The 15,604-nt window shown below is 55.1% G+C and overlaps 1 protein-coding gene across 1 annotated transcript; it reads right to left on the bottom strand.

Moving 5' to 3' along the window:
• Positions 1–4,265: 4,265 nt before the first annotated feature.
• Positions 4,266–15,604, bottom strand: LOC104012270 (vasoactive intestinal polypeptide receptor 1). Its single transcript, XM_009464638.2, has 13 exons — positions 15,531–15,604; positions 12,432–12,555; positions 9,400–9,507; positions 8,356–8,465; positions 7,993–8,090; positions 7,359–7,491; positions 6,599–6,752; positions 5,856–5,916; positions 5,509–5,575; positions 5,309–5,400; positions 4,939–5,068; positions 4,616–4,657; positions 4,266–4,358 (listed from the first exon to the last, which is right to left on the bottom strand). The coding sequence occupies exons 1-13, from the start codon at positions 15,600–15,602 to the stop codon at positions 4,266–4,268; spliced, it is 1,284 nt and encodes a 427-aa protein (XP_009462913.1). The 5' UTR covers positions 15,603–15,604.

Genomic DNA, 15,604 nt, shown 5'->3' with positions numbered 1-15,604 from the left:
GGCTTGCTGTGTGGTTATCTCCCCTCTTGTCCTTCCTGACGGGGCCTTTGGGTGCTCTTTGCATGCCCAGATAGTTGCATGGGTGTGTAGGGTGCACAGAAGACACCCAGGGCTGGGAGGAGAATGCAGAAGGGTGCCCAGCTTGCAGGGCTCACTCCTTTTGGGGTGCACAGGGCTGCACTGGGGGTGGACCAACTACCCCAGCACCCAGCCCGGTCAGAGGGGACTCATCATCTTTCCAACACAGCCGACTGTGCAACTCTTCTGCTGCTCATCCGGTCCCAAAATACCCTGCAGCAACCCTCCCATGCTGGCAGGGGCTTTCTCTGAGCTGAAGCACCTGCCCCCCAGCCTGGCATCCCTCGCTGGCGTGTTCCCATGGCAATTCGCCTTTCCCTGCCTCCAGCCCCTCACCCGTGGGGCTCCTTGTGGTCACCGGCATCCCATGCAATCAATAAAAACAGGGCCAAGACTGTAAACCTGAGCACCCAGGGAACTGGGAAGTGAAGTTCCTTGGCTCAGTTCTGCTTTTCACTCAATAATTTTCCTTTTCTGTTCAAGACAGTGTGTAAATATGGCAGCCCAGGAGACCGGGTTCAGCTCTCAAGGGAGAGGTCGTGCAGTGCAGGACAGAAGATTAGCTCCGCATGGGAGATGCCGAAGGTGTGCTTTGGGAAGCATAACTTTGATTTTTTTCAATTAAAAACCAGCCCCAGGTCTCTTTTTGCTGACTTGGAGCCCAGGCCGGGCTCAGAGCAGCTAAAGCCAAAGGAAGGAGGGAGTGAAGAGCCCCATATTAGCTCCCAGGGGATTGCTACAACCAGGACAGAGTGCTGGGAGCCCATCCGGAGCTCAACAGCAAAGTTACAGCCTGTACCCACAGGCAAAGACTGTCCCCCGAGCAGCTGGCGGTTGGTGGTTTCAGCTGGCGAGGAGGGCAGGGACGGGGACGTCCTCCCACTGTGGCTGTGGGGACTTTCCACTTGCTCCGTTGGCCACAGCAGGAAATTGAGGGGATGCTCAGTGGGTCCCATCAGCTGCCAGCTGCCCCAAACCCAGCCTTGTCACCACCAGGAAGCCTGTGCAAGCTGCACTGGTCTTTTTTTGCTCTGTTATATAGCCTAGAGCAAACCTGGGGTGAGGCACACGAGGGTAGAAACTCTGGGATGTGGCTCCTGCCCTTCTGGAAGCCAGGGGCACCCCGGGGTGCCCAGCTGGGCACTGGACAGGCACGAAGGCACAGCTCTGCCTGCAAAACCAGCTAAATCCCAACTGGAATGGGAGCTTGGAGTACCCAGGGGTACTCGCAACACTAATTTGGGAGCAAAAACTGTGCCCTTGGGGTGACAGGGTGGGATAAGGGCAGTGCTTGGCACAGCCTGCGGGACCTGGGGTGTTTGAGGTGCCTTGGCTTGCACCTTCCCCCGAAGCTGCCGGTGCTGGGCGCATCCAGCCCCTTGCCCTGCTGTGGGGCTGGCTGCATCCATGGGGGCTCTGTGGGGCTGAGCTTTGCGCAGGCAGGAGCTGGGCAGAGTCAGAGCTGCCCGCGCAGGGCAGGGTGGAAACAAGCTGTGCCAGCGAGCCGGGGTGCGGGGAAGGCACATTTGCAAGGTGAACTTCCCATGCTGCAGAGCCAGGCACATCCCAGAGAAGGGATGAAGGAGCGGGTGTGGGCACTGGCATTGGGGGCACCCTTGGCACCCAAACAGGGTGGCCTGGCAGCTCCCGGAGGAGCAGGGGATGCAGGCAGGGAAAGAAGCAACAGGCAAAGGCACAGGTCTCCCAGCCCTGAGCCTTATTCCCATCCCCATCGCTGATTAACCCTCACCTGGTCAGGACTGCCGAGGGAGACCCTGGGGGGTCCCAGCTCTTGCTGAAGCCTTGGGACATGTGCGGGGCTGGGTGCACGCTCCCCCGAAACGGTGTGGCCCCTTACCTTACTCCCTGGGTGCTCTCAGGGCCCTGGGCAGAGTCACTGGGTGCTGGCACCCAGGACCAGCAACCAGCAGCCCCTGAGACGTGCCGGGGTCCCTCCACGCCAGCTGAGCCTGTGTCCAGGGCGGTCTGTGCAGGGACACTGTGCACTCCAGGGCTGACACCCTGGATCCGATGTCAGTGCCCGCGGCAGTGCTGCGGGGCCGCAGTGCCACCCACCGGCTCCAGGCAAAACACCCCCCCTTCTCCCAGACACCCTCTGCCTGAGGGGAGGACAAGGGACCCCCAGGGCAGGGTGGGCGATGGGGATGCCAGGCTGCTGTGGCACCCCAGGCCATGCTGGAGGGGAGATGGGGAGGAGACCTGGCCCTGCTGTGCCTGGGCTCAGCTACCACGAATGCGCGGCTGTAGGGCACGGTCCATGATAGAGATAGAGCTAATCCTTTTTAAAAACCTTTCCCTCAGACTGAAAGCAATGCAAAGTCCCCACGGCGGTGGCACATCAGCCCTCCTGCACCCATGGTGGGCTCCTGGCTTTGCAGGCTCTGCCATACACTGGGGAGGCCACAGGGTTGATGCCCAGCAAACCCCAGCGGGTCATTTGGGGTACAGGTTTAGCACCCAGAAAGACCCATTTGCAGCTGAAAATACATGCAAAACCCAGTGCTTTTCAAAGCTTTATGGCAACTGTGAGCATCCCCAGCCCTGGTCCAATCTGCTGCCGCCGTCTGCCTCACATCCGTGCCGAAACAGCATCTTCCTCACTAATGATGGAGAGATGTTTATTCACCTGTGGTCTCTTTGTGGCTGCAGGCAGGCATTTATTTGAGAGCCACCATGCTCCTCTGGAGGTTTCCTGACTGATGACGCAGGATGTTGCTGGCCCAGGGGGTTGTTTAACGGAACATCTTCCATCTCACCTTAAATCAAGTCTGTGGCTCTATTTCCCTCTCGATGCCTTTTTGTGAGACCAGACAGGATCTCTGGAGATCCTGCAGTCTGGAAAGGGGCCAACAAGAGGGTTTTATTTAAGGAAGGACATGTGGCTACACAGAGAAATTACAACCCAGGAAGCGTGAGAAGGTCTGCCGAGATCGGGTGGCTCGCGTCTCGGGAACACAGTGCAGCCAGGAGAAGCCAGGAGGTTTGGGGAAAGGGCATTTGAGGCCTTTCTTGGTCCTGAAGCCAGTGTTTGCCAAGGCAGGAGCTCAGCCCAGGGAGGGTGAAGGATGCTCGTGGGGGTGAATGGGGCCAGGCTGTGGCATGGTGGTAGCACCTCCAACCTGGAGGGGACATGGCACCCTAACACCTCTGGGAGAGCCTGTGATGCACCCACCTTGTGCTCTTCCTCGCCTTCCTCCTCCATCTCCTCTCCATGGCCGTGCCGAGAGCCTGGCTGCTTCACCAGGCAGAGAAGAAGGAGATATTTCTCCCCCAGGGAATATTTCCAGGCATTATTGGCAGGGTTTCCACCCTCTAGCAAGCCTGGTACCAAGTTATCTGGGTTTGTAGAGCAAGCCAAAGCTCTGAAAAGCAATGCTGGATTTCAGAACAAGATTTTATTGGCAAAAACCTCACTAGTGCCAGGCAAACGAGTCCCCAGTAAAGACGGGTGAGCTTGCAAACCATACTGTCGCTCTGGTGCAAAGCCCCTGGGAGAGCTGCAGAGCCCCTCCGAGCTGGCATGGCAAGGGTGATGGACCATCTTCCCCAGCACCGAGAGCAGCTGAAGCAACAGGCACAGGAGAAAGGGAAACATTTTGGAAATCAGGGGAGGATCTGAGTCATGAGACCATTGGGGGTCTCATGTAGAGAGCTGTGGGTTTTTGTCTGTCTCTGTATTTGCTTCTCCCACTCCCTGAATGGCCCCTGGGGGCTGTGTCTAGGCATCTTCCCATAAGGGAAAAAATTTTGTAAACCAAGGAAGGAGGGGAAAATAACCAGCAGTAAATCCCTTCAGCATTGGGGCTGCTTCAGTTTTCATTCCAGTGCAAAACGAAAAATGCCAGATGTCCTTTGTGAAATGATATTTGTGTTTCCTACCCAATCCTGGGGCAGAAAAAATGGAGAAGCTCTCTTCCCTGTGCGTAAAACACTGATCAAACTGTGATGAGAGCTTTGGGCAGGTGAGACACCATCACAGGGATCCACGAAAGCCGCCAGCACCTGAGCAGGCAGAGCATTTCCCAATGGCTGTTCACACCACCCTCTGAGGATGCCAGACCCAGAACCTACAAAATCCTTTTTATTGTGTTTCTGGGACCGTAGCTGTGGAGCTGCACCACCACCACCATCCTCGAGGAGGTATTTCCCCCCGAACGCCGTCCTTGTCATGCTGTGAAGTCTTGGGTCACCAGGTTGAAGACGTTGCTCTCCATGGACAACTGCCACTTGCCCCAGTTCCTCTTGATCTCAGCCTGGACCTGACACCACGGACCAGTGCTGGCACCCAGGGGCACCTCCCAGCACCCGCTGGAGGGGCAGGAGCTGCCCCCGGGGCTCAACAAGGGATCTGGGGTGCAAGAGGGTGGGGACCCCCATGCATGTCTGCATGCCCACATGTGAACACATGCATGGCTGTGCGCATGCAGTGCTCATTGGGGTGCATCCTTGGGAGTGTCTGCATAACCACGTGTGTGGCTGTGGTGCCCAGGGGATTGGTTTTGGGGGGGACACTCACCTCCCCATTCAGGAAACAGTACAGCAGAGCCACCAGGAACCCCTGGAAAGGACAGAAAGAGCAAATTTCACCCAAGGAAAGGGGCTGCACCCTTCTGTCTTCATCTGATGCCTGCATGTAGCATCCTCTCACACCTCTTATCCCATCCCACAGGTGGTAGATGTATGGAATCAGTACAAGTTCACAAGACCACAACCCTTGTGCTTTGTCCCTGGTGTTTGAGGGGTGTCTGGGACTATCCCAAAAGACTGCACATCCCAGAGTCTCCTGGTGTGATCTTGGGTACATGGGGATTTTGCCTACCCGTCTCCCCCAGTCTGTACCTGGTAGGAGCCAAGGACCAGCTCGAAGTACAGCCGGGCGTCCACACCGATGTGCTCGGGGAAGAGCGCAAACACCACGTAGTGCACCCCGAAGAGAGGGATGAGGAGCAGCGTGGACTTTGTCAGCCTCCTGCTGAGAGTGGTGGCATGAGCGGGGGCCTGGCTGCAGGCGATGGTCCTGCTGCCCTGAGAGACAATCCCTTCCCAAGAGCTTGGTCTTAACCCAAAATAGGTTTTCCGTGAAAGACAGGTCTTGGAGGCTCCAAGGATGGTCCTCCTCTGTGCTCTGTCAGGGAAGGGTCCTTGCTGCCCTGGTGCCCCCCAGAAACTGGGGTGAGAGGAGCTCCCCTTTGCTCGAGCTAGCCCTTACATGTACTGCTGCTTGTAGTTTTTGCTGATGTCCGGGGACCGGATCTTCTGCGCTAACATCCTGGTGACATTGAGGAAGATGAGGAAGTTCACCTGCCACAAGAAACTGTGTCTTAGGCTCTGCACAGACCCCTGGTTGAGTCCCCCTGTCCATATGGGACCCCTGGCTCTGGGGCCAGGATGCTCAGGGGACATACTCACAAATATGGCCAGGAGGATGGGAGCCTTGATCACCCACCAGTAGAGGCTGGTGTAGTCATCCCAGCACCTATAGGAGAGGAGAAATGGCTCTGCCACCCACTTGCACCCTTTTAGACCAGGTCTCACCCTGCCATCCCCAGCCCCCTGCCCCATTTGCACAGCACCCCTTGCAATGTAGCCCCGCCGCAGCATGGGCCCCACCGGAAAATACAAATAGCTTTGAAATAAAGTGCTGCCCCACTTTGCCCCTCCTGAGCCTCCCATGCAAGAGGTTCATCCCCCATGACTTGCAGGGGGGACATGTGGCCAAGCTGGCCTGGAGAAAGAAGAGGGGTGGCTGCTCTTACCCATGGTTGTCATACTGCAGCCTGGTGACCACCCAGATGCAGACTGTCAGCATGGGGACGCCTGCAAGAACAGGACCCAGGCAGGGATACAGAGTCACCCCAGGGCTCTGGGGAGCCCCTGTACCTCCCCTCCATCCCATGTCTCCAAAAACACATGTCTAAGTCAGGTCTGGGGCCCTGGAGGTGGCAGGAAGGTGACAGCCTTTCCCCCTTCTCCAGGTTTTAAAAGGAGATGGCGCTCACTGATGGTAATGTGTCTGTGTGTCACCTCCTGGCCACCCTCCTGCCCTGCTGTGTGCTCTTACATCTAAACCTGGGCAGCCGGGATGGGTGTTTCCAGACCCAGATGGATGTGGGAAGAAGGAAGGACCTGTCTCTGTCCCATTCTGACCATGTTCAGGATGGGTCAGTAGCAGATGCTGCTGCAAAGGCTCTTTGGTTGGTGTTAGCAAGCATTTTCCCCTTTGAGTCATTTTGCACACATGCCATGAGGGCAAGGATCAGGCCATGCTGCCCGACCAGCTCCAGGGGCTGGCAGGAGCTGGTGGGTGCCTCACCGAGCACGAGGCCATGCAGAGAGATGCTGGGTGGGGGGACATGCTGAGAGCACCCATGGGGAGCATCGTGCCTGTGGCCCTCTGGCCAAGTGGGTCTCAGAGCAGGCAATCCTTGAGTCCTACCCCTGGTCTGTGTCAATGGGACCTTGCTGGAGGGGTTCATGTGCTGGGGGGCCCCGCACTCACCCCAGCCGATGAGGATGTACCACCAGATGTACCTCTTGTCAGAGGTGAAGGTGAGCAGCAGCAGGGTCTGCAGGTACATGCCCTCCACCAGCAGCCAGTAGAAGTTGGCCAGGACTGAGTACTGGAAGAAGGCAATGGCTGCTTTGCAGTTCACCTGCGAGGATGAGGAGGGGGAAGGATCAGGAGAGCTGCCTGGCATCAGACCCTGTCCTGGGCACACAGGGGGTGGTCAGCCTTCCTGTCCATCCACTCAAGGAGACCTGTGATGGCCTTTCAGTGCAGCCCCGGTCCCGCATGTCACCTGCAGCATTTTCTGCTCTGCCTGCGCAACATCGGCAGATGACTGCAGGCTGTTATTGTAGGACCTTTAGAAACCTGCGTCTGTGGTGTCCACCGTGTTGTATCTGGGCTGCACGCAGTGGTTTCTGTTTCTGTTGACGACCCCAAATCTGCATATCCAGCAGTGCAACGTCTGTTTGCACGTCCATGGTGCTGCTGGGGTTGTGCAGAGCTCTCAGACTGTCTCAGACCAGGGAGAGCTTTGAGGGCAGAACATGTTCTCTGCAGACAGGCCCCATGCAGAGATGCTGTCATGAACCTCCTGAAGTCCACCCAAGCCAGCCTTTCCTCCCCAGGTTCACAGCTTCTTTCTCTCTCCTCTTTGCAGTGCTAAATCCACTGCAAATCCACCTAGACCTCTCCAGATCAGCACATGGTGTCCTCTCCTGCACCATGCCTGGGCTGGGACACGGCGCCTTACCGTTGACATCGTGCAGTGGTCGATGGACTCGTCCGAGAAGAGGACGGCGTCCTTGATGAACACAGCAGCCCCGCGCAGTATGAAGGAGGTGAAGAAGTGGATGTGGATAGAGTTCCTGGTGCAATGCAGCTTCCTACGGCAGGAAGAGAGGTGCTGTGCCCAGGGAGTAGCAGAAAGATCAGACAGGCAGAGAAGCTTCTCCTTCAGGAGCCACTTCCCTGGCTGGACCCAAGCCCAGGGGACCATGTGTTGGTGGTGGTCCAGCACAAAGCCCTGGAGAAGGTTTTGCTGCTCTGAAACCATGAAGGACAGGGTTGTGCTATGCTCAAGGCTGCTGCCCGGGGACAAAGTTTGCTGGGGAACATCCTCCAGCTGTCTCCGGAGAGCGTAATTCTGCAGCACAGTGAGGTCTGCAAAAACAAAGCTTGAAAAGGCAACCTGAGGGTTTAAAGTCTGTGTCAGCAGGAAAGGACAGTGCTGCAGTTCATCTCATGCCTCCCTGGTTATCCGTGTTGGCAGGGATGGAGCCTGGCTGCTCTGGGAGGGGAGAGACTGAGAGCAGCCATCCCCTGCTGATGGTTTACCCTGCTTTCCTCCAGCTGCAGCCCATGGAGCAGCCAGTGCTGAGCCCTACCTGAAGCAGGAGAAGATGCCGATGGCCAAGAACAGGGCTGCCAGGGATGTGGAGTAGCCGCAGGTGTAAAGCACCTTCATGGTGACAAAATAGCCTTTCTGGAAGGGAAAGCACCAGCAGAGTGAGGCAGCATGGGCTGGGAGGTGCTGGTCTACGATGGACAGGGAGGTGGCAGGGTGATGCCCCAGCCCCTGCCCAGGCCGTGCCCAGCCAGGCTCAGATCCCTCCAAACAGCCCAGCAACAAGGATGAGGCCACTGATATCCCCGAGAGTATCTTCATGTTTCATCGCCCAACGGCATAGGTCAATGTGGGGTAGGGTGATGCTAGGGAGGTGCCCATGGCCCCCGGGGGACCCACTTGCCTTGGCCTCGGTGTCGTTATTGCTGCCAATGGCCTCCAGCTCACAGGCGTTGTAGTAGGGAGGGCTGGGGAAGCTCCATCCCGACTCGGTGCAATTCCTCCAGATTAGCGCTGCAGCGACAAGAAGGGACCTCACAAGAGCCACGGGCATCGCCTCTGCATCAGCACCCCCAAAATGTCCAGCCTGGGAATGGCACCCTGCTCTCCAGGACGGAACCTAAATCCCAGCACCAGCACCCCGGCTGTGACAGCAGCGTTACCCGAGTGGCCCGGCTGCCCCATCCCTCCCATCCAGACCACATCTCTGCCCTCCGGTGCTGTGCCTGCAGGTGCCAGGGCATCTTAGGGCAGGATGTGAAAGCAAGCATGAATCCCCATGGTGGGAGGGAATTAAGGCTAAAAATGGGCTTTTTCATCCTGTGAGGGCTTCATCAAGCCTCTCCTGAGCTTTTCCTGCCCTAAAGCAAGCATTTACCAAACCTCCATCTCCTTTTCAATTATGCCCAGCTGAGGAAGCGCTCGGATGCTGCGGGGGCCGGTCGGGTGCTCTCCTTCACACTCCGCTGCCTCCAAGATGGATGGAGGCAGCGGCTCCCCTGGCAGCAGTGCCCGCCCTGGGAGAGCGCCTGGCCTTGAAATAATCGTGATCTTACACTGTGTTTTTCATCCGCATGGCTTGGAGTGGTACCGAGCAGGTCAGGAGCATGCGGCTGATGTGTGGATGGGAAAAGGAGGGCACCAAGCAGCTAGGGGACTGTCCTGGTGTCACCCAGTTGGAGGATGAGGTCCCCAAGTGCTCTACCTACAGAGGATGCTTGGTACTGGGTTTGGGGACTTCCCTGGTGTGGCAGCACCCTGCATCTCTGCTTTTGCCCATCCCCTGCTTGGATTGCAATATATGCCAAGCTTTTGGATGGGGAAGGAGCTGTGGGACCAGAGGGGAAGGGCTGGGGTGGCACAAGGATCCCAGGCAGGCAGGGGTGGGTGCAGCTCAGCCCTCGGTCCCTGGGGATGAGCGGTCCGGGTCGGATTCAGAGCACTGCACCTTTGGACTTCTTGAAGACGTGGAGGATGTCGGGACAAGCGACGGCTCGGGACTGGCCGACGGGCACGGCTGACCAGCAACTCACTCCATCCCACTCAGTCAGGCAGCCTGGGGAGGGACGGGATGGTTAGTGCTGCTGGGAAGGGATGTGCCGGGGGACACACACACAATCCCTGGTCCCCAGCCTGCAGCAGGCACCGCTGTGTGGATGTAATGGGAGAGTGGCCAGCCGTCACCCGATCTACAGGGCCATGCCGTACCCCCTCAGGAATTAGGAGCATCCTGGCTTCAGTTCTGGGAACGACCTCCCCCAGCGCTGAGCTCTCCTTTTAGCCCCATGGTGAGATGGGACCTGGTATTTCCTGGAGCTACATCAGACCCAGAGCTCCTGCGAGGAGACCCTGGGGGATGAGGGTGCGGGAAAGGCTGGGACTTTCCTGGTGGCATCTAAAATAATGCAGGTTTGTGCTGGATTTCTGCACCCAGCAGCCGTGGTGGCTCAGCTCGGGACAGCTCTCCAGCCGAAAGGAGGACAGGAGAAAGCACCGCAAGACTTGCTGGAAAGCAATTAGCTTAAACATGTTTTGCTTCTCTCTCTAGCACTAAGTTCATCTTTAAATGACTGTCCAATTGCCTTGGAAACAAGCACGGCCGAGCAGACGTGAGCCCTTGAAGAATTAGTGCTGCAGCACACCAGGATGAGACATAGACATCACACTTCCAGGACAGCTCTCCTCCTTGCACATGTACATTATTAACCTTGTAGATATACATTATTAAACTGGAGCCACATCTATTCCCAGCCAGGGAATGTGGACTCAGCCAAGTCTAATTAGTTTTCTCTGATTTCAGTCTGTAGGTATCTGGCCAGGCTTGGAGGGATTTGCAGGGCTGTCATTACAACGCCAAGGTACGTCTTAATTTTTGCTCTGGAGGACAGCTGAACTGAGCACAGCTATTGGGACCGGTGCTGAGAGCGGTTGCTTCATTTCTTGGGGTCTGAGCAAAATATCTGGATGTGTCTGTATGGCAGAGCCAGCCTGCTGTATAAATGCATCTCTTACTGTATGGACAAGCTCCTCCAGCACGGTGAGTGCTGTGGGACCACCCAGCCGGGAGCCAGAGGAGCAGCCCGTGGTACAGGGATTGAGCTGGGATTCACGCAGCTCTGCAGTGCAATCCCAGGGAATAAAGTCATCCCTCCATTCAGATGGGGAGAAAAGGTTTAAGTCCCCCTTCCCACTCTGTTTCCCTCTCCTGGGTTGCTGCAGCATCTAAAAAACCCACATTTCTTAGAGCTGTGCAAAACTGGAACAACTCTCCCACGGAGAAGAGGTGATGGAGGCAACTTCTGGGGGAACAGGGCAAAAAAACATGAGCAAAGGAACTGGCACCACGTGTCATTGCCCACCTTGCAGGCAGGAGCTATGCCTTCAGTGTCCCCGCACTGTCAGTCCCCAGGGGCCACCATGTCCTCTCACTGTCCCCTGTCCACGGGCTCCCAGCCGGTGTAGCCCAGCAGCCCAAGGTGTTTGGTTTGGATTGACCCAAAGCAACCTGCTTTATTCCAATTTTCCCAGTGGAGGGCTGAAACAACCCGAGATCTACATTATTCTTGTGATGTTCTCCTTGACATGGCCAAAAAGAGCATTTTTTCCATCAAGATGCAGTTGGATAGGAAGTTAGTGCTCAGCATTTCTACTGGTTAATTATATGCAGACCTGCCAGGGCTGCCTCCCTATTTCTTGCTGCTCTAACTGTATCTGGAGACCTCCAAAAGAGATCATTTGAGCCTCACCAGCAGGTTATTTCTTCCCAGCTATTTCAGAGCAGTAAATGCTATGAGCAGCGGAGCAGACTTTGAAGTGACAGCACTGCAAACACGATCCCTAACCAGTTTTCAGGCCCCACGGTGGGTTCCCCAGCAGGATACTGAAGCCTGAGGTCCCTGTCCTGCTCCTTCATGCTGTATTGCCACCACATCCAGGGCATCTGAGCCTTCCCCCCATCATCACTTCTTGCCACGCTCTCTGCAGGACCCTCCCTGTGCTGGCACAAGCAAGCAAGGGGGAAGGGATAAATTCAGTTCAGGTGGGCAGCAGAGGTGGCAGTCAAGCAGGAAACCTGGGATTAAATACTGATTTTAATTATGCATTCACACTTCTTGGTTCTTTTCCTACAGGGAGATTCCTTCCCCCTGGCTGGCACGATCTGGGCTGCAAGATGGACCTTTTCCAATCAACTTGGCATTTCTCTGCTAAGCTGGATGATAAGTTACATCTCTGCACAGTTACTTAAGCAATTATGCACCTCAACATGCATTTATTGAGATGCTTAATTTTTACATTTGTATTAGATGAAACCCCTTGAATGACGCATTTCTTATTCACTAGGTGATAATTTTTACCCAGAATTTGAGCCAAGCTGCTTTTGCATGGAAATTGAAATGCAATTTTAAAAAAATGTACAAAAGCAGCACTTTGAAACTGTTTTTCAATTAGTTAATTGGTTTAAGTCCCGGATATGTAAAAATTAAGTTGCTCAGAACATGTTTAGCATTAAAACTAACTGAACTAGGATGGCTAGAAGGCATGAAGTGGTGACATGCACCGTGTGACACTTGTGCTGATGGCCAGGGCTCTGCATTGCCCCTGCCTGCAGCCCTGCCTGGCCCCGGAGCATCGGTGCAGGGAGGACGGGAGCAAGGCAGGAGGCTCTGCTTGGGGCATGGACCACGTCGTCATTGCTATATGCCATAAACCAGGGGGGACTCAGCCCCTGCAGTTGTTTGCATCCCTCATCCCGTACCCGCTGGCTGCACTCTCAGCCCCCCTCTCTCCCTGCAGCAGCATTTTTTGGGGATGCTCCTTAGGCTTTGCCTTGGCACTGCTCTCCATTTTCTTGGGAATACCTGCTTTTCTGCATCCATGTACGCTCTGCAACCCCCTACCATGGATCATCCTCCAAAGACCCCCTTAGCCATCTCCCCCGAGGGAGATGAGCCCCGTGCACTGCAGGTGGCTTGCACTCACCGTGCTGCCCGTGGGGTCCGGGAGGGGCTGGCGTTTGGCTTTCACTCCTGATAATCTCCAGACATTCAGCTTCTTGCTCTTGGAAATAGAGGACGACGGAGCAGTCGGGATGTGTCGCTTGCACCTTAGGAGGGGGGAAAGGGCAGACGGTAGGATGCCAGGCATTAAAAGACCTGAGCAGGCAGGGTACCAGCCAATATTCACTATTTCTGCTGCAGCCAGCTCCAGGAGAGCCCATCTATGTAACTGTGCTTTTGGACCCTGACATTTCCTTAGCTTTCTACTGTTTGCCTTGTAAACACCATAAAGAACCACCACAATTATTTCTAATTTCCTCCGAAAGCTTGCGATGCTTAAGGGCACTGCTCTGCCAAGACGCAAGCGCCATGCAGAGGAGCTGAGCTTAAAGACGGAGGGGCCAACCCCATCAGCAGGGCAGAGGCGAGCACGTTCAAAGTCTAAGCAAGGAAACCATGTAATTAGAGATTTAAAAAAAACACCTATTCGGGCATGTCTAATCCTTCCCTTGCCAGCTGGGTTTTGCTCACGTGGGTTTTGCTCATGTTCAGGCTGGTGTATTTTAATCGGAGGCATCGGCAACAACTGTTGGAGTTCACCCTTCTCTTGTTCCCTGGCTTTCTGGGGAGATGCTGCAAAACGGGCACGCCGACCTCCTTAAAGCTTTTGGGCTTACTGGCAGAAGTGTCGAGACACCGAGGAGCACACCCTGACCCCTCAGCTCCCCAAAATGCAAGGGATGTGGTGGCTCAGTGCCCTGGGGGAGAATCTGCCTGGGACACCCCACTTCTGTGGTTCACCCCCTTGGCTTTCAGCTGGAGAGCCAGGAGATTGAGACTGAACTGAGAACAGCCCATAAATTTTCCCTACCCATTCCCAAGCATCCGTGCCCGTGGGGCTGCAGCATCCAGATACGTGACATGTCTGGGGCAGGGTTTTCAGGCCAAGACATGGGATTGGGTTGCTGATGGTTTTAAGTGTGTGGACAGAGATATAAAAGATGGAGAAATAGAGGGATAAGGGTGGGAAAGTGGACCCAAGGACTGGAGGGAAGTGTGGGGTGTTAAAGCATCACTTGGCTGAGTCCTGTCCTTCCTTGCCTTGTCCTGGCCACCATGCAGCCACTCCTCTGTGGTCCCTTCACCTTCCCCAGGAGATTTGGTTTCCTTTTCCCACAGAACACAAGATTTACAAGGAAATTTCCAGCTTGCAAAATGCATTTTGGTGATAGCTGCTGGGCATAGCACCGAGAAAGTACACTACTTCATTGTAGTGATGACGGGCCTGGACCAGGCAGAGGTGCCGCAGCTCCTTTTAGCTGCAAAGCTGCTGGTTTTTATTATTTATGGTAATGCAGCCTGGCTGCTGGAGCACTGGAGCAGGTAATGTGCAGTGCTCCCTTTAGAGCCTGCTTCAGGGCAGGCAACTCCTTGCTGTGCCTCAGTTTCCCCATGTGGGAAGGGGCCTGATGCCATCGCTCTCCTTAGAAAGCCCTCAAAGCCTCCAGTGCTCCCCTGGCCATGCTTGCTTTCCCTGCTCTTTCCCCTTTCCCTCTCTTCCTTCCTTCCTTTTTTTTTTCTTTCTTTCCTTTCTTTCTTTCTTTCTTTCTTTCTTTCTTTCTTTCTTTCTTTCTTTCTTTCTTTCTTTCTTTCTTTCTTTCTTTCTTTCTTTCTTTCTTTCTTTCTTTCTTTCTTTCTTTCTTTCTTTCTTTCTTTCTTTCTTTCTTTCTTTCTTTCTTTCTTTCTTTCTTTCTTTCTTTCTTTCTTTCTTTCTTTCTTTCTTTCTTCCTTTCTTCCTTCCTTCCTTCCTTCCTTTCTTCCTTTCTTCCTTCCTTTCTTCCTTTCTTCCTTTCTTTCTTCCTTTCTTTCTTTCTTTCTTTCTTTCTTTCTTTCTTTTTCTTTCTTTCTTTCTTTCTTTCTTTCTTTCTTTCTTTCTTTCTTTCTTTCTTTTCTTTCTTTTTCTTCCTTCCTTCCTTCCTTCCTTCCTTCCTTCCTTCCTTCCTTCCTTTTCTTTCCTTCCTTCCTTCCTTTCCTTTCCTTTCCTTCTTTCTTTCTTTCCTTTCCTTCTTTCTTTCTTTCTTTCTTTCTTTTTCTTTCCCCTTTCCTTTCCACTTTCCCTTCCCTTCCGTTCATTTTCATTTTCTTTTTTTCCCTTTCTTTTTCCTTTCCTTTTTTCCCCTCCTTTTTCTCCCTTCCCTTTCTTTTCATTTTCTTTTCCTTTCCATTATTCAAAGCCTCCATGTTAGCTAAAGAACTTGTGGAGCAAAGAAGTGCTGGGAGAAATCCCAAAGACTTTGCAGCGAAATGCCAACCCAAAACCCTCTCCACCTCCCGATGTTTGCTGCCGAAGCAATTTGACAAGTTCAGGGTGGGTTTGCCGGTGCGGCTGCCAGACTCACCACGCATTGGTCTGGCAGCACAACCACTCCGTGTCCCCCCCATTTCAGTGGGGGCTCGGTGCCAGCCATCCCCATGGGTCTGCCCAGGGATGGGGAGCACCCCATGCATGGTCCTTGCCCCCCTGCACCCTCCAGCCATCCCAACCTTCACGCCTGTGGATGCTCCCCCAGGCCCTTGGGGTTTGGGGCTCCTTCAAGGACAATGTGAGCAAAGCCCCCACCAGGACCCACGTGAGGATGGAGGGGACCGTCCCCAAGGCAGGGCAGAGCGGGGTCACCCTCCCTGGGGATCTCCTGGAGCTGAACCCCGCGGGAGCATTGCCGGCTGCCCTGGCTGTCCCAGCCCCGGGGAGCGCAGCGGGGTCCCAGCGTCACCCACCTCCCTCCCTGCCCATCCCTGCACTGCATGTCAGCAAATTCTCTCCCAGAAGCTGCATTGAAAGCACCTGAGTGGCTGCAGCGGTGCCGGCAGCTTGCAGGGCTGCGGCTTGGCATCACCCCTGGGTCGGGCACCATGAGAGATGGGGACAGGGATGGGGATGTGCTGGGGGAGACCTGACCCCTGACCAGGACAGCAAGCATGCTGCTCCCCTGGGCTGTCCGGACCACAAAGTGGCTGTGGACCCCGCGGTCAGTGCCCACCCTCTCCCTGCCACGGTCCCGTCCTCCCCGGGGACACTTACCCAAAGCATCGGGAGTGCAAGCAGCAGGACCAGCAGCATGCAGGTGCCGGGTGACTGCCATGGGCCCCCCATAG

The sequence above is a fragment of the Nipponia nippon genome, unplaced genomic scaffold, assembly GCF_047370975.1.
Source record: "Nipponia nippon isolate SJK-2023a ecotype South Korea unplaced genomic scaffold, ASM4737097v1 scaffold_32, whole genome shotgun sequence".
NCBI lineage: Eukaryota > Metazoa > Chordata > Aves > Pelecaniformes > Threskiornithidae > Nipponia > Nipponia nippon.
Note: the sequence above shows the minus strand (reverse complement) of the source record. Positions and strands in the feature narration are given on the sequence as shown.

Coding starts and splice junctions, on each gene's coding strand:
- LOC104012270 (XM_009464638.2), bottom strand. CDS start 15,602: ATGGGGGGCCCATGGCAGTCACCCGGCACCTGCATGCTGCTGGTCCTG. Junction 5,917..6,598: donor GTACATCCTCATCGGCTGGG/GTGAGTGCGGGG, acceptor CTGTTCTTGCAG/GCGTCCCCATGCTGACAGTC. Junction 5,576..5,855: donor CTGCAGTATGACAACCATGG/GTAAGAGCAGCC, acceptor CCTCTCCTATAG/GTGCTGGGATGACTACACCA.